The 18,966-nt window shown below is 50.7% G+C and overlaps 1 protein-coding gene across 1 annotated transcript in view; it reads right to left on the reverse strand.

Moving 5' to 3' along the window:
* The window catches only part of LOC144488066 (testis-specific serine/threonine-protein kinase 4-like), a 45,285-nt gene that overhangs the window by 13,147 nt on the left and 13,172 nt on the right, over nt 1-18,966 (reverse strand). The window contains exon 2 of the mRNA XM_078206088.1: nt 11,505-11,844. Within this exon, the coding sequence (XP_078062214.1) occupies nt 11,505-11,844 (340 nt within the window). The remainder of the gene's footprint in view (nt 1-11,504; nt 11,845-18,966) is intronic.

Raw genomic sequence — 18,966 nt, forward strand, 5'->3', positions numbered from 1 at the left:
ACCCCGTGCTGTTCCTGTCCTGGGAGTGTTTGATGGGGACAGTGTAGAGGGAGCTTTGCTTTGTATCTAAACCCGTGCTGTATCTGCCCTGGGAGTCTTTGATGGGGGACAGTGTAGAGGGAGCTTTACTCTGTATCTAACCCCGTGCTGTACCTGTCCTGGGAGTGTTTGATGGGGGACAGTGTAGAGGGTGCTTTGCTTTGTATCTAACCCCGTGCTGTACCTGTCCTGGGAGTGTTTGATGGGGGACAGTGTAGAGGGAGCGTTACTCTGTATCTAACCCCGTGCTGTACCTGTCCTGGGAGTGTTTGATGGGGACAGTGTAGAGGGAGCTTTACTCTGTATCTAACCCCGTGCTGTCCCTGTCGTGGGAGTGTTTGATGGGGGACAGTGTAGAGGGAGCTTTACTCTGTTTCTAACCCCGTGCTGTACCTGTGCTGGGAGTGTTTGATGGGGACAGTGTAGAGGGAGCTTTACTCTGTATCTAACCCCGTGCTGTACCTGTCCTGGGAGTGTTTGATGGGGGACAGTGTAGAGCGAGCTTTACTCTGTATCTAACCCCGTGCTGTCCCTGTCCTGGGAGTGTTTGATGGGGGACAGTGTAGAGGGAGCTTTACTCTGTTTCTAACCCCGTGCTGGACCTGTCCTAGGAGTGTTTGATGGGGACAGTGCAGAGGGAGCTTTACTCTGTATCTAACCCCGTGCTGTACCTGTCCTGGGAGTGTTTGATGGGGACAGTGTAGAGGGAGCTTTACCCTGTATCTAACCCCGTGCTGTACCTGCCCTGGGAGTGTTTGATGGGGGACAGTGTAGAGGGAGCTTTACTCTGTTTCTAACCCCGTGCTGTACCTGTCCTGGGAGTGTTTGATGGGGGACTGTGTAGAGGGAGCTTTACTCTGTTTCTAACCCCGTGCTGGACCTGTCCTGGGAGTGTTTGATGAGGACAGTGTAGAGGGAGCTTTACTCTGTATCTAACCCCGTGCTGTACCTGTCCTGGGAGTGTTTAATGGGGGACAGTGTAGAGGGAGCTTTACTCTGTATCTAACCCCGTGCTGTCCCTGTCCTGGGAGTGTTTGATGGGGGGATAGTGTAGAGGGAGCTTTACTCTGTATCTAACCCCGTGCTGTACCTGTCCTGGGAGTGTTTGATGGGGGACAGTGTAGAGGGAGCTTTACTCTGTATCTAACCCCGTGCTGTACCTGTCCTGGGAGTGTTTGATGGGGGGATAGTGTAGAGGGAGCTTTTCTCTGTATCTAACCCCGTGCTGTACCTGTCCTGGGAGTGTTTGATGGGGACAGTGTAGAGGGAGCTTTACTCTTTATCGAACCCCGTGCTGTACCTGTCCTGGGAGTGTTTGATGGGGGACAGTGTAGAGGGAGCTTTACTCTGTATCTAACCCCGTGCTGTTCCTGTCCTGGGAGTGTTTGATGGGGACAGTGTAGAGGGAGCTTTACTCTGTATCTAACCCCGTGCTGTACCTGTCCTGGGAGTGTTTGATGGGGGACAGTGTAGAGGGAACTTTGCTTTGTATCTAAACCCGTGCTGTATCTGCCCTGGGAGTCTTTGATGGGGGACAGTGTAGAGGGAGCTTTACTCTGTATCTAACCCCGTGCTGTACCTGTCCTGGGAGTGTTTGATGGGGGACAGTGTAGAGGGTGCTTTGCTTTGTATCTAAACCCGTGCTGTATCTGCCCTGGGAGTCTTTGATGGGGGACAGTGTAGAGGGAGCTTTACACTGTATCTAACCCCGTGCTGTAACTGTCCTGGGAGTGTTTGATGGGGGACAGTGTAGAGGGAGCGTTACTCTGTATCTAACCCCGTGCTGTACCTGTCCTGGGAGTGTTTGATGGGCACAGTGTAGAGGGAGCTTTACTCTGTATCTAACCCCGTGCTGTACCTGTCCTGGGAGTGTTTGATGGGGGACAGTGTAGAGGGAGCTTTACTCTGTATCTAACCCCGTGCTGTACCTGTCCTGGGAGTGTTTGATGGGGACAGTGTAGAGGGAGCTTTACTCTGTATCTAACCCCGTGCTGTCCCTGTCGTGGGAGTGTTTGATGGGGGACAGTGTAGAGGGAGCTTTACTCTGTTTCTAACCCCGTGCTGTACCTGTCCTGGGAGTGTTTGATGGGGACAGTGTAGAGGGAGCTTTACTCTGTATCTAACCCCGTGCTGTACCTGTCCTGGGAGTGTTTGATGGGGGACAGTGTAGAGGGAGCTTTACTCTGTATCTAACCCCGTGCTGTCCCTGTCCTGGGAGTGTTTAATGGGGGACAGTGTAGAGGGAGCTTTACTCTGTATCTAACCCCGTGCTGTACCTGTCCTGGGAGTGTTTGATGGGGGACAGTGTAGAGGGAGCTTTACTCTGTTTCTAACCCCGTGCTGTACCTGTCCTGGGAGTGTTTGATGGGGGACAGTGTAGAGGGAGCTTTACTCTGTTTCTAACCCCGTGCTGGACCTGTCCTGGGAGTGTTTGATGAGGACAGTGTAGAGGGAGCTTTACTCTGTTTCTAACCCCGTGCTGTACCGGTCCTGGGAGTGTTTGATATGGGGGACAGTGTAGAGGGAGCTTTACTCTGTATCTAACCCCATGCTGTACCGGTCCTGGGAGTGTTTGATAGGGGGGACAGTGTAGAGGGAGGTTTACTCTGTATCTAACCCCATGCTATACCGGTCCTGGGAGTGTTTGATGGGAACAGTGTAGAGCGAGCTTTACACCGTATCTAACCCCGTGCTGTACCTGTCCTGGAAGTGTTATATGGGGGGGACAGTGTAGAGGGAGCTTTACTCTGTATCTAACCCCGTCTTGTACCTGTCCTGGAAGTGTTATATGGGGGGGACAGTGTAGAGGGAGCTTTACCCTGTATCTAACCCCGTGCTGTACCTGCCCTGGGAGTGTTTGATGGGGGACAGTGTAGAGGGAGCTTTACTCTGTTTCTAACCCCGTGCTGGACCTGTCCTGGGAGTGTTTGATGAGGACAGTGTAGAGGGAGCTTTACTCTGTATCTAACCCCGTGCTGTACCTGTCCTGGGAGTGTTTGATGGGGGACAGTGTAGAGGGAGCTTTACTCTGTATCTAACCCCGTGCTGTACCTGTCCTGGGAGTGTTTGATGGGGGGATAGTGTAGAGGGAGCTTTACTCTGTATCTAACCCCGTGCTGTACCTGTCCTGGGAGTGTTTGATGGGGGACAGTGTAGAGGGAGCTTTACTCTGTATCTAACCCCGTGCTGTACCTGTCCTGGGAGTGTTTGATGGGGGGATAGTGTAGAGGGAGCTTTACTCTGTATCTAACCCCGTGCTGTACCTGTCCTGGGAGTGTTTGATGGGGACAGTGTAGAGGGAGCTTTACTCTTTATCGAACCCCGTGCTGTACCTGTCCTGGGAGTGTTTGATGGGGGACAGTGTAGAGGGAGCTTTACTCTGTATCTAACCCCGTGCTGTTCCTGTCCTGGGAGTGTTTGATGGGGACAGTGTAGAGGGAACTTTGCTTTGTATCTAAACCCGTGCTGTATCTGCCCTGGGAGTCTTTGATGGGGGACAGTGTAGAGGGAGCTTTACTCTGTATCTAACCCCGTGCTGTACCTGTCCTGGGAGTGTTTGATGGGGGACAGTGTAGAGGATGCTTTGCTTTGTATCTAAACCCGTGCTGTATCTGCCCTGGGAGTCTTTGATGGGGGACAGTGTAGAGGGAGCTTTACACTGTATCTAACCCCGTGCTGTACCTGTCCTGGGAGTGTTTGATGGGGGACAGTGTAGAGGGAGCGTTACTCTGTATCTAACCCCGTGCTGTACCTGTCCTGGGAGTGTTTGATGGGGACAGTGTAGAGGGAGCTTTACTCTGTATCTAACCCCGTGCTGTACCTGTCCTGGGAGTGTTTGATGGGGGACAGTGTAGAGGGAGCTTTACTCTGTATCTAACCCCGTGCTGTACCTGTCCTGGGAGTGTTTGATGGGGACAGTGTAGAGGGAGCTTTACTCTGTATCTAACCCCGTGCTGTCCCTGTCGTGGGAGTGTTTGATGGGGGACAGTGTAGAGGGAGCTTTACTCTGTTTCTAACCCCGTGCTGTACCTGTCCTGGGAGTGTTTGATGGGGACAGTGTAGAGGGAGCTTTACTCTGTATCTAACCCCGTGCTGTACCTGTCCTGGGAGTGTTTGATGGGGGACAGTGTAGAGGGAGCTTTACTCTGTATCTAACCCCGTGCTGTCCCTGTCCTGGGAGTGTTTAATGGGGGACAGTGTAGAGGGAGCTTTACTCTGTTTCTAACCCCGTGCTGGACCTGTCCTGGGAGTGTTTGATGGGGACAGTGCAGAGGGAGCTTTACTCTGTATCTAACCCCGTGCTGTACCTGTCCTGGGAGTGTTTGATGGGGGACAGTGTAGAGGGAGCTTTACTCTGTTTCTAACCCCGTGCTGTACCTGTCCTGGGAGTGTTTGATGGGGGACTGTGTAGAGGGAGCTTTACTCTGTTTCTAACCCCGTGCTGGACCTGTCCTGGGAGTGTTTGATGAGGACAGTGTAGAGGGAGCTTTACTCTGTTTCTAACCCCGTGCTGTACCGGTCCTGGGAGTGTTTGATAGGGGGGACAGTGTAGAGCGAGCTTTACACCGTATCTAACCCCGTGCTGTACCTGTCCTGGAAGTGTTATATGGGGGGGACAGTGTAGAGGGAGCTTTACTCTGTATCTAACCCCGTCTTGTACCTGTCCTGGGAGTGTTTGATGGGGACAGTGTCGTAGAACGTGGAACATAGAACAGTACAGCACAGAACAGGCCCTTCGGCCCACGATGTTGTGCCGAGCTTTATCTGAAACCAAGATCAAGCTATCCCACCCCCTATCATCCTGGTGTGCTCCATGTGCCTATCCAATAACAGCTTAAATGTTCCTAAAGTGTCTGACTCCACTATCACTGCAGGCAGTCCATTCCACACCCCAACCACTCTCTGAGTAAAGAACCTACCTCTGATATCCTTCCTATATCTCCCACCACGAACCCTATAGTTATGCCCCCTTGTAATAGCTCCATCCACCCGAGGAAATAGTCTTTGAACGTTCACTCTATCTATCCCCTTCATCATTTTATAAACCTCTATTAAGTCTCCCCTCAGCCTCCTCCGCTCCAGAGAGAACAGCCCTCGCTCCCTCAACCTTTCCTCATAAGACCTACCCTCCAAACCAGGCAGCATCCTGGTAAATCTCCTCTGCACTCTTTCCAGCGCTTCCACATCCTTCTTATAGTGAGGTGACCAGAACTGCACACAATATTCCAAATGTGGTCTCACCAAGGTCCTGTACAGGTGCATCATAACCCCACGGCTCTTAAACTCCAACCCCCTGTTAATAAAAGCTAACACACTCTTGGCCTTCTTCACAGCTCTATCCACTTGAGTGGCAACCTTTAGAGATCTGTGGATATGGACCCCAAGATCTCTCTGTTCCTCCACAGTCTTCAGAACCCTACCTTTGACCCTGTAATCCACATTTAAATTAGTCCTACCAAAATGAATCACCTCACATTTGTCAGGGTTAAACTCCATTTGCCATTTTTCAGCCCAGCTTTGCATCCTATCCATGTCTCTTTGCAGCCTACAACAGCCCTCCACCTCATCCACTACTCCACCAATCTTGGTGTCATCAGCAAATTTACTGATCCACCCTTCAGCCCCCTCCTCTAAGTCATTAATAAAAATCACAAAGAGCAGAGGACCAAGCACTGATCCCTGTGGCACTCCGTTAGCAACCTGCCTCCAATCCGAAAATTTTCCATCCACCACCACCCTCTGTCGTCGATCAGACAGCCAGTTACCTTTCCAATCGGCCAACTTTCCCTCTATCCCACACCTCCTCACTTTCATCATAAGCCGACCATGGGGGAACCTTGTCAAACGCCTTACTAAAATCCATGTATATGACATCAACTGCCCATCCTTCATCAACACACTTAGTTACCTCCTCAAAAAATTCTATCAAATTTGTGAGGCCTGACTTGCCCTTCACGAATCCGTGCTGACTATCCCGGATTAATCCGCATCTTTCTAAATGGTCGTAAATCCCATCCCTAAGGACCTTTTCCATCAATTTACCAACCACCGAAGTAAGACTAACCGGCCTATAATTACCAGGGTCATTTCTATTCCCTTTCTTAAACAGAGGAACAACATTCGCCACTCTCCAGTCCTCTGGCACCATCCCCGTGGACAGTGAGGACCCAAAGATCAAAGCCAAAGGCTCTGCAATCTCATCCCTTGCCTCCCAAAGAATCCTAGGATATATTTCATCAGGCCCAGGGGACTTATCGACCTTCCGTTTATTCAAAACTGCCAGGACATCCTCCCTCCGAGCATCTATTTCCTCCAGCCTATTAGCCTGTAACACCTTCTCTTCCTCAAAAACATGGCCCCTCTCCTTGGTGAACACTGAAGAAAAGTATTCATTCATCACCTCGCCTATCTCTACTGACTCCATACACAAGTTCCCACTACTGTCCTTGACCGGCCCTAACCTCACCCTGGTCATTCTTTTATTCCTCACATACGAGTAAAAAGCCTTGGGGTTTTCCTTGATCCGACCCGCCAAGGACTTCTCATGCCCCCTCCTAGCTCTCCTAAGCCCCTTTTCCAGCTCGTTCCTTGCTAACCTGTAACCCTCAATCGAGCCATCTGAACCTTGTTTCCTCATCCCTACATAAGCTTCCCTCTTCCTTTTCACAAGACATTCCACCTCTTTCGTGAACCATGGTTCCCTCACTCGGCCATTTCCTCCCTGCCTGACAGGGACATACCTATCAAGGACACCCAGTATTTGTTCCTTGAAAATGTTCCACTTTTCATTAGTGCCTTTCCCTGACAGTTTCTGTTCCCAACTTATGCCCCCTAATTCTTGCCTAATCGCATCATAATTACCTCTCCCCCAATTGTAAACCTTGCCCTGCCGTACGGCCCTCTCCCTCTCCATTGCAATAATGAAAGACACCGAATTGTGGTCACTATCTCCAAAGTGCTCTCCCACAACCAAATCTAACACTTGGCCCGGTTCATTTCCCATTACCAAATCCAATGTGGCCTCACCTCTTGTCGGCCTATCCACATATTGTGTCAGGAAACCCTCCTGCACACACTGCACAAAAACTGCCCCATCCAAACTATTTGACCTACAAAGGTTCCAATCAATATTTGGAAAGTTAAAGTCCCCCATGACAACTACCCTGTGACCCCCACACATATCCATAATCTGCTTAGCAATTTCTTCCTCCACATCTCTATTACTATTTGGGGGCCTATAGTAAACTCCTAGCAACGTGACCGCTCCTTTCCTATTTCTAACCTCAGCCCATATTACCTCAGTGTGCAGATCCCCCTCGAAGTGCCTTTCCGCAGCCGTTAAACTATCCTTGATTAACAATGCCACTCCTCCACCTCTTTTACCAGCTTCCCTACACTTAGTGAAACATCTATACCCCGGAACGTCCAACAACCATTCCTGTCCTTGTTCTCCCCACGTCTCCATAATGGCCACAACATCGTAGTCCCAAGTACCAATCCACACCGCAGGTTCATCTACCTTGTTCCGGATGCTCCTTGCATTGAAGTAGACACACTTCAACCCACCTTCCTGTCTACCGGTACCCACCCTTGACCCTGATACCTTCCCCAATACCTCACCACCCTCAACACTGACTTCTGGACTACAACTCCTTTTCGCACTCCCCTGACAAATTAGTTTAAACCCCCCTGAAGAGCCGTAACAAATTTCCCTCCCAGGATATTGGTGCCCCTCTGGTTCAGGTGCACCCCGTCCTGTCTGTATAGATCCCACCTTCCCCAGAATGTGTTCCAATTATCCACGTATCTGAAACCCTCCCTCCTACACCATCCCTGCAACTACATGTTTAAGTGCACTCTCTCCCTGTTCCTCAACTCGCTATCACGTGGCACCGGCAACGTACCAGAGATGACCACATGTTTTGTCTTTGCTCTCAGCTTCCAGCCCAGCTCCCGAAATTCCTGTTTTAAATCCCCGTCCCTTCTCTTACCTATGTCATTGGTACCAATGTGTACCACGACTTGTGACTGTTTCCCCTCCCCCTTAAGAATCCGGAAAACGTCACGGACCCTGGCATCCGGTAGGCAACATACCATCCGTGAGTCTCTTTTGCTGCCACAGAACCTCCTATCCATCCCTCTAACTAACGAGTCCCCAATAACTATTGCCCTCCCGCTCTGCCCCTTACCCTCCCGAGCCACAGAGACGGACACAGTGCTGGAGATCCTCTCACTGCGGCTCACCACTGGTATGTCATCCCCCTCAACCGTATCCAAAGTGGAATACTTGTTGCTAAGGGGAACGACCACAGGGGATCCCTGCACGGACTGCTTCCTCCCAGCCCCTCTCACCGTCACCCATCTGTTTTCATTCCTCGGAGTAACTGTATCCCTAAAGCTTCTGTCGATGGCCACCTCTGCGTCCCTAATGATCCTAAGTTCATCCAACTCCAGCTCCAGTTCCCTAACACAGTTTTGGAGGAGCTGCAGATGGGTGCACTTCCCACAGATGTAATCAGCAGGGACACTGACATCGTCCCTCACCTCAAACATACTGCAAGAGGAACATAGCACTGCCTGAACGCCCATCCATGTCGAGGGAGCTTTACTCTGTATCTAACCCCGTGCTGTACCTGTCCTGGGAGTGTTTGATGGGGGGACAGTGTAGAGGGAGCTTTACTCTGTATCTAACCCCGTGCTGTACCTGTCCTGGGAGTGTTTGATGGGGGGACAGTGTAGAGAGAGCTTTACTCTGTATCTAACCCCGTGCTGTACCTGTCCTGGGAGTGTTTGATGGGGGACAGTGTAGAGGGAGCTTTACTCTGTATCTAACCCCGTGCTGTACCTGTCCTGGGAGTGTTTGATGGGGGACAGTGTAGAGGGAGCTTTACTCTGTATCTAACCCCGTGCTGTACCTGTCCTGGGAGTGTTTGATGGGGACAGTGTAGAGGGAGCTTTACTCTGTATCTAACCCCGTGCTGTACCTGTCCTGGGAGTGTTTGATGGGGACAGTGTAGAGGGAGCTTTACTCTGTATCTAACCCCGTGCTGTACCTGTCCCGGTGGTGTTTGATGGGGACAGTGTAGAGGGAGCTTTACTCTGTATCTAACCCCGTGCTGTACCTGTCCTCGGAGTGTTTGATGGGGACAGTGTAGAGGGAGCTTTACTCTGTATCTAACCCCGTGCTGTCCCTGTCCTGGGAGTGTTTGATGGGGACAGTGTAGAGGGAGCTTTACTCTGTATCTAACCCCGTGCTGTCCCTGTCCTGGGAGTGTTTGATGGGGACAGTGTAGAGGGAGCTTTACTCTGTATCTAACCCCGTGCTGTACCTGTCCTCGGAGTGTTTGATGGGGACAGTGTCGAGGGAGCTTTACTCTGTATCTAACCCCGTGCTGTACCTGTCCTGGGAGTGTTTGATGGGGGACAGTGTAGAGAGAGCTTTACTCTGTATCTAACCCCGTGCTGTACCTGTCCTGGGAGTGTTTGATGGGGGACAGTGTAGAGAGAGCTTTACTCTGTATCTAACCCCGTGCTGTACCTGTCCTGGGAGTGTTTGATGGGGACAGTGTCGAGGGAGCTTTACTCTGTATCTAACCCCGTGCTGTACCTGTCCTGGGAGTGTTTGATGGGGGACAGTGTAGAGAGAGCTTTACTCTGTATCTAACCCCGTGCTGTACCTGTCCTGGGAGTGTTTGATGGGGACAGTGTAGAGGGAGCTTTACTCTGTATCTAACCCCGTGCTGTACCTGTCCTGGGAGTGTTTGATGGGGACAGTGTAGAGGGAGCTTTACTCTGTATCTAACCCCGTGCTGTACCTGTCCTGGGAGTGTTTGATGGGGGACAGTGTAGAGGGAGCTTTACTCTGTATCTAACCCCGTGCTGTACCTGTCCTGGGAGTGTTTGATGGGGACAGTGTAGAGGGAGCTTTACTCTGTATCTAACCCCGTGCTGTACCTGTCCTGGGAGTGTTTGATGGGGACAGTGTAGAGGGAGCTTTACTCTGTATCTAACCCCGTGCTGTACCTGTCCCGGTGGTGTTTGATGGGGACAGTGTAGAGGGAGCTTTACTCTGTATCTAACCCCGTGCTGTACCTGTCCTGGGAGTGTTTGATGGGGGACAGTGTAGAGGGAGCTTTACTCTGTATCTAACCCCGTGCTGTACCTGTCCTCGGAGTGTTTGATGGGGACAGTGTAGAGGGAGCTTTACTCTGTATCTAACCCCGTGCTGTCCCTGTCCTGGGAGTGTTTGATGGGGACAGTGTAGAGGGAGCTTTACTCTGTATCTAACCCCGTGCTGTCCCTGTCCTGGGAGTGTTTGATGGGGACAGTGTAGAGGGAGCTTTACTCTGTATCTAACCCCGTGCTGTACCTGTCCTCGGAGTGTTTGATGGGGACAGTGTCGAGGGAGCTTTACTCTGTATCTAACCCCGTGCTGTACCTGTCCTGGGAGTGTTTGATGGGGGACAGTGTAGAGAGAGCTTTACTCTGTATCTAACCCCGTGCTGTACCTGTCCTGGGAGTGTTTGATGGGGGACAGTGTAGAGAGAGCTTTACTCTGTATCTAACCCCGTGCTGTACCTGTCCTGGGAGTGTTTGATGGGGACAGTGTCGAGGGAGCTTTACTCTGTATCTAACCCCGTGCTGTACCTGTCCTGGGAGTGTTTGATGGGGGACAGTGTAGAGAGAGCTTTACTCTGTATCTAACCCCGTGCTGTACCTGTCCTGGGAGTGTTTGATGGGGACAGTGTAGAGGGAGCTTTACTCTGTATCTAACCCCGTGCTGTACCTGTCCTGGGAGTGTTTGATGGGGACAGTGTAGAGGGAGCTTTACTCTGTATCTAACCCCGTGCTGTACCTGTCCTGGGAGTGTTTGATGGGGACAGTGTAGAGGGAGCTTTACTCTGTATCTAACCCCGTGCTGTACCTGTCCTCGGAGTGTTTGATGGGGACAGTGTAGAGGGAGCTTTACTCTGTATCTAACCCCGTGCTGTCCCTGTCCTGGGAGTGTTTGATGGGGACAGTGTAGAGGGAGCTTTACTCTGTATCTAACCCCGTGCTGTCCCTGTCCTGGGAGTGTTTGATGGGGACAGTGTAGAGGGAGCTTTACTCTGTATCTAACCCCGTGCTGTACCTGTCCTGGGAGTGTTTGATGGGGGGACAGTGTAGAGGGAGCTTTACTCTGTATCTAACCCCGTGCTGTACCTGTCCTGGGAGTGTTTAATGGGGGACGGTGTAGAGGGAGCTTTACTCTGTATCTAACCCCGTGCTGTACCTGTCCTGGGAGTGTTTGATGGGGGACGGTGTAGAGGGAGCTTTACTCTGTATCTAACCGCGTGCTGTAGCAGTCCTGGGCGTTTTAATGGGAGGGAGCGTGTAGAGGGAGCGCAGTGACGAGGTATCAGAAGGTTGTTTGGGTGGAGGCAGGGGTGACGGCGCAGGGCAAAGGGTTAGAAGCTGACCTTTACCTTGCATTCCACGGAGATGGACTTGTGCTTCTGGGTGAAGATGGGGCCTTTGACCATCTGCTTGAGCAGGCGCCGCAGATTGGAGTCATCGAACGGCAGCTTGCCTGTCCGCATGGTGTAAAGGATGACCCCCATACTCCAGACATCGGAGAGGAAGGGGTTGTACGGGATCCCCTGGAGGACCTCCGGCGGCACGTAGGCGTAGCTGCCGCAGTACGTCTCGCTCAGCTGCACCTGCTTGAGGTTGTTGATGTCGGTCGCTGCGTACTTGCAGAAACCAAAGTCCGAGATCTTTATGTTATCGTTCTGGTCCAGCAGCAGGTTCTCCAGTTTCAAATCCCTGCGTGTGGGGAGGGAAGAGGACAACACATCACTACACAGCCCGCGTCTCCACCACTGCCTCCAGTCAGAGTCGCAGGGCCAACATGGGCAGCCAGCGGCCTAGTGGGACTATCGCTCGACTGGTAATCCAGCTCACTTTCTGGGGACCCGGGTTCGAATCCCGCCACTGCAGACGGTGGAATTTGAACTCGTTCAACAAAATATATCTGGAATTAAAAATCTACTGATGGCCATGATGAGTGGGGAGGCAGTGGCCCAGTGGAATTGTCGCTCGACTAGTCATCCAGTTAATGTTCTGGGGGACCCGGGTTCGAATCCCACCTCGGCAGATGGTGGAATTTGAATTAAATTTAATAAAAATGGAGTCCTAAAGATGAGCGGCGTGGAAACAGGCCCTTCAGCCCATCTCGTCCATGCCAGGTTTCCTGAACTGAGCTAGTCCCATTTGCCTGCGTTTGGCCTGTATCCCTCTATAAACCTTTCTTATCCAAGGCACGGTGGCACAGTGGGTTAGCACTGCTGCTTCACAGCTCCAGGGACCTGGGTTCGGTTCCCGGCCTCATGTCACTGTCTGTGTGGAGTTTGCACATTCTCCTCGTGTCTGCGTGGGTTTCCTCCGGGTGCTCCGGTTTCCTCCCACAGTCCAAAGATGTGCGGGTTAGGTTGATTGGCCGTGCTAAATTGCCCCTTAGTGTCCTGGGATGTGTAGGTTAGAGGGATTAGTGGGTAAATATGTAGGGATTTGGGGGTAGGGCCTGGGTGGGATTGTGGTCGGTGCAGACTCGATGGGCCGAATGGCCTCTTTCTGTGCTGTTCTAAGTTTCTAAGTGCCTGTCCAAATGTCTTTTCAATGTTGTAACTATACCCGCTGCCTCTACCACCTCCTCTGGCAGCTCATTCCATACACGCACCACCCTCTGTGTGAGGAAGTTGCCCCTCGGGTCCCTTTTCCCTCTCACCTTAAACCTATGCCCTCTAGTTTTGGACTCTCCCTTACCCTGGGGGAAAAGGACCTTGGGCTATTCACCTTATCTATGGCCCCTCATGATTTTATAAACCTCTATAAGGTCACCCCCCCCCCCTCATCCTCCTACCCACTCCAGGGAAAACAAAAGTCCCAGCCTATCCAACCTCTCCTTATAATTCAAACCTTCCAGTGCCGGTAACATCCTTGTAAATCTTTTTTTGCACACTTTCCAGTTTAATAACATCCTTCTTATAGCAGGGCGACCAGAATTGTATGCAGTTCTCCCAAATGTGGCCTTGTATAGTTAGAACATAGAACATAGAACATAGAACATTACAGCGCAGAACAGGCCCTTCGGCCCACGATGTTGCACCGACCAGTTAAAAAAAAACTGTGACCCTCCAACCTAAACCAATTTCTTTTCGTCCATGAACCTATCTACGGATCTCTTAAACGCCCCCAAACTAGGCGCATTTACTACTGATGCTGGCAGGGCATTCCAATCCCTCACCACCCTCTGGGTAAAGAACCTACCCCTGACATCGGTTCTATAACTACCCCCCCTCAATTTAAAGCCATGCCCCCTCGTGCTGGATTTCTCCATCAGAGGAAAAAGGCTATCACTATCCACCCTATCTAAACCTCTAATCATCTTATATGTTTCAATAAGATCCCCTCTTAGCCGCCGCCTTTCCAGCGAAAACAATCCCAAATCCCTCAGCCTCTCCTCATAGGATCTCCCCTCCATACCAGGCAACATCCTGGTAAACCTCCTCTGCACCCTCTCCAAAGCCTCCACATCCTTCCTGTAATGTGGGGACCAGAACTGCACACAGTACTCCAAGTGCGGCCGCACCAGAGTTGTGTACAGTTGCAACATAACGCTACGACTCCTAAATTCAATCCCCCTACCAATAAACGCCAAGACACCATATGCCTTCTTAACAACCTTATCTACTTGATTCCCAACTTTCAGGGATCTATGCACACATACACCTAGATCCCTCTGCTCCTCCACACTATTCAAAGTCCTCCCGTTAGCCCTATACTCAACACATCTGTTATTCCTACCAAAGTGAATTACCTCACACTTCTCCGCATTAAACTCCATCCGCCACCTCTCGGCCCAACTTTGCAACCTGTCTAAGTCTTCCTGCAAACTACGACACCCTTCCTCACTGTCTACCACACCACCGACTTTGGTGTCATCAGCAAATTTGCTAATCCACCCAACTATACCCTCATCCAGATCATTAATAAATATTACAAACAGCAGTGGCCCCAAAACAGATCCCTGAGGTACACCACTTGTAACCGCACTCCATGATGAATATTTACTATCAACCACCACCCTCTGTTTCCTATCCGCTAGCCAATTCCTGATCCAATTTCCTAGATCACCCCCAATCCCATACATCTGCATTTTCTGCAGAAGCCTACCATGGTGAACCTTATCAAACGCCTTACTAAAATCCATATATACCACGTCCACTGCCTTGCCCCCATCCACCTCCTTGGTCACTTTCTCAAAAAACTCAATAAGGTTAGTAAGGCACGACCTACCTGCCACAAAACCATGCTGACTATCACCTATCAATTCATTACTCTCCAAATAACTATAAATCCTATCCCTTATAATTTTTTCCAACATCTTGCCGACAACAGAAGTGAGACTCACCGGTCTATAATTCCCGGGGAAGTCTCTGTTCCCCTTCTTAAACAATGGGACAACATTCGCTAACCTCCAATCTTCTGGTACTATACCAGAGGCCAACGACGACCTGAAGATCAGAGCCAGAGGCTCTGCAATCACTTCTCTTGCCTCCCAGAGAATCCTTGGATAAATCCCATCCGGACCAGGGGATTTATCTATTTTCAGACCCTCCAGAATATCCTGCACATCCTCCTTATCAACTGTAATACTGTCTATTCTACTCCCTTGCAACCCAGTGTCCTCCTCAGCTATATTCATGTCCCCTTGCGTGAACACCGAAGAGAAATATTGGTTCAATGCTTCACCAATCTCCTCCGGTTCCACACATAACTTCCCTCTGCCATCTATAATTGGCCCTAAACTTGCCCTAACCAACCTTCTGTTCTTGACATACCTATAGAACGCCTTAGGATTCTCTTTAACCCTATCCGCCAAAGTCTTCTCATGTCCCCTTTTAGCCCTTCTAAGCTCGCTCTTCAACTCCCTCTTAGCCAATCTAAAGCTTTCTAGTGCACTACCCGAGTGCTCACGTCTCATCCGAACATAAGCCTCCTTTTTCTTTTTAACCAACAAAGAAACTTTTTTGGTGCACCACGGTTCCCTAGCCCTACCAATTCCTCCTTGCCTGACAGGGACATACCTATCACAGACTCGCAGTAGCTGCTCCTTGAAAAAACTCCACATGTCGGACGTTCCCAGTCCCTGTAATCTCCTAGTCCAACCTATGTTTCCTAATTCTCTCCTAATAGCCTCATAATTACCCTTCCCCCAGCTAAAACCATTGGCCCGAGGTTCATGCCTATCCCTTTCCATCACTAAGGTGAACGTAACCGAATTGTGGTCACTATCACCAAAATGCACACCAACTTCCAAGTCTAGCACCTGGTCTGGCTCATTTCCCAGCACCAGATCCAATATAGCCTCACCTCTAGTTGGCCTGTCTACATACTGAGTCAAAAAACCTTCCTGCACGCTTTGAACAAAAACTGACCCCTCTAACGAGCTAGAGCTATAACAATTCCAGTCAATATTAGTCAAGTTAAAATCCCCCATAACAATTGCCCTATTACTTTCACTCCTAAGCAGGATTGACTCCGCAATCCTTTCCTCAACCTCTCTAGAACTTTTAGGAGGTCTATAAAAGACTCCCAACAGGGTGACCTCTCCTCTCCTATTTCTAATCTCCGCCCATACTACCTCAACAGATAAGTCCTCATCAAACCTCCTCTCTGACACTGTGATACAATCTCTGACCAATAATGCTACCCCTCCCCCTCTTCTACCTCCTTCCCTACTTCGACTAAAACATTTGAACCCCGGGACCTGCAGCATCCATTCCTGCCCCTGCTCTATCCATGTCTCTGAAATAGCCACAACATCGAAGTCCCAGGTACTGATCCACGCTGCAAGTTCACCCACTTTATTGCGAATACTCCTGGCATTGAAGTATACACATTTCAAACCCTGCTCCACCCCACCTCTGCAATGCCGTGCATTGCAGTCCCCATCCATGCATCCCTCACTTTCAGCCCCACTACTCAGGATCCCTCCCCCCCCCCGAATCAGTTTAAACCTCCCTGCATGGCCTTAGCAAATTTACCCCCCAGGATATTGGTCCCCTTCTGATTAAGGTGTAGACCATCCTTCTCATAGAGGTCACACCTTCCCCAGTACGAGCCCCAATTGCTTAAGTACCTGAACCCCTCCCTCCTGCACCATCCCCTCAGCCATGAATTCAAACCTTCCCTCTCCCTATTCCTCTCTAAACTATCCCGTGGTACAGGCAAGAGTCCAGAGATAACCACTCTGTCAGTCTTGGCCTTTAGTTTCCACCCCAACTCCATAAATCCCTGCCTAATATCCCCTTCCCCTATCCTCCCTATGTCGTGTGTCCCCACATGTACAATAACTTGTGGTTTATCTCCCTCCCCCCTAAGAGTCCTGAATACCCTGTCAGACACATCCCGGACCCCAGCCCCTGGTAGGCAACACACCAACCCTGAGTCCCTACCTTTAGTTCCGACCCTCCTATCTGTCTCCTTAATTGTGGAGTCCCCAATCACAAGGCCCAGTCTTTTACAGCCCCTAACCACCTGAGCTTTCTCACTCGGCTCACCCCCAGAGATCTGCTCTCTATGCTCAGTTGATTCCTCCTCAACTGTAGCCTCCAGCACCGAAAACCTATTATGGAGGGGAACCGCCCCAGGGGATTGTCTTCCCGATTGCTTCTTACCCCTCCTCCTGGCATTGACCCAAGCCTCATTTCTAGGAGTTACTATTTCTCTATAACTCCTATCAACTTCCACCTCCGCCTCCCGAATTATGCGGAGTTCCTCTACCTCCCCCTCCAGCTCCTTTACACGCTCCTCCAGAAGCTGCAATCTAATGCACTTCTTACAACTAAAATCTCCTGAAACACTACTGGATTTCCTCACCACATACATCCCACAGGAGATGCAGCATACTGCCTGAACTGCCATCCCTGAAGCCATTACCAGCAAGAAAAAAAGAAAACAAAAAACTTCCCCACACTTCCCCAACTGTCACTCTCCACTGCAGCCCGAGCAGCACTCCCACACTGAGACACCAACTGTCACACTCTACTGCAGCCCGAGCAGCACTCCCACACTGAGACACCAACTGTCACACTCTACTGCAGCCCGAGCAGCACTCCCACAGTGAGACACCAACTGTCACTCTCCACTGCAGCCCGAGCAACACTCCCTCACTGAGACACCAACTGTCACACTCTACTGCAGCCCGAGCAGCACTCCCTCAGTGAGACACCAACTGTCACACTCTACTGCAGCCCGAGCAGCACTCCCACACTGAGACACCAACTGTCACACTCTACTGCAGCCCGAGCAGCACTCCCACACTGAGACACCAACTGTCACACTCTACTGCAGCCCGAGCAACACTCCCACACTGAGACACCAACTGTCACACTCTACTGCAGCCCGAGCAACACTCCCACACTGAGACACCAACTGTCACACTCTACTGCAGCCCGAGCAACACTCCCACACTGAGACACCAACTGTCACACTCTACTGCAGCCCGAGCAACACTCCCACACTGAGACACCAACTGTCACACATTGTAACATAACCTCCCAACTCCTATACTCAATGCCCCAACCAATAAAGGCAAGCGTGCCATAGGCCTTCTTTACCACCCTCTCCTTTGAACCTGCCGCCCTTTCAGGCAGTGAGTTCCACCCTCTGGGTGAAAAGGTTTCTCCTCAAATCCTCTCGAAATCTCTTGCCCCTGGCCTTAAGTCTACGCCCTCCCTGGTTATTGACCCCTCTACTAAGGGGAAAAGTTTCTTCCCATCTACTCCATCTATCCTCATCATTTTGTACACCTCGATCAGGCCCCTCCCCCAGCCCCTTCACTCCGCCTTCTCTGATCCATAGATCTCTGAAGGCGGGAAGGCAGGTTAATAGGGTGTAAAAGGCACATGGCACACTCGCCTTTATCAATCGGGGTATACATTCCAAAAGCAGAGAGGTCATGGTGGAGTTGTGTAGAACTTTGGTGAGGCCACAGCTGGAGTACTGTGTGCAGTTCTGATCGCCATATTGTCAGGAGGACGTGAACCGCACTGGAGGAGGTGCAGAGGAGATTCACCAGGATGCTGCCTGGGATGGAACACTGAAGTTATGAAGAGAGGTTGGGTAGGCTTGGGTTGTTTTCGTTGGAGCAGAGAAGACTGAGGGGCGACCTGATCGAGGTGTTCAAGATTATGAGGGGCGTGGACACAGTGAATAGGGAGCGGCTGTTCCCCCTTAGCTAAAGCGTCAGTTATGAGAGGATGCAAGTTAAAGGTGGAGGATGTGTCACACAAATTTGATTGAGTTTTTTGAAGGGGTAACCAAGAAGGTAGATGAGGGCAGTGCAGTTGATGTTGTCGACATGGACTTTAGCAAGGCCTTTGACAAGGTACCGCATGGTAGGTTGTTGCATAAAGTTAAATCTCACGGGATTCAGGGTGAGGTATCTAAATGGATACAAAATTGGCTTCTTGACAGAATGTGGAGATGCCGGCGTTGGACTGGGGTAAACACAGTAAGAAGTTTAACAACCTCTTGACTTAGAACAATAGAACCATAGAAAATTACAGCTCAGAAACAGGCCTTTTGGCCCTTCTTGTCTGTGCCGAACCATTTTTTGCCTAGTCCCACTGACCTGCACTTGGACCATATCCCTCCACACCCCCTCTCATCCATGAACCCGTCCAAGTTTTTCTTAAATGTTAAAAGTGACCCCGCATTTACCACTTTATCCAGCAGCTCATTCCACACTCCCACCACTCTCTGTGTGAAGAAGCCCCCCCTAATATTCCCTTTAAACTTTTCTCCTTTCACCCTTAACCCATGCCCTCTGGTTTTTTTCTCCCCGAGCCTCAGCGGAAAAAGCCTGCTTGCATTCACTCT

The sequence above is a fragment of the Mustelus asterias genome, unplaced genomic scaffold (genome assembly GCF_964213995.1).
Source record: "Mustelus asterias unplaced genomic scaffold, sMusAst1.hap1.1 HAP1_SCAFFOLD_1258, whole genome shotgun sequence".
NCBI lineage: Eukaryota > Metazoa > Chordata > Chondrichthyes > Carcharhiniformes > Triakidae > Mustelus > Mustelus asterias.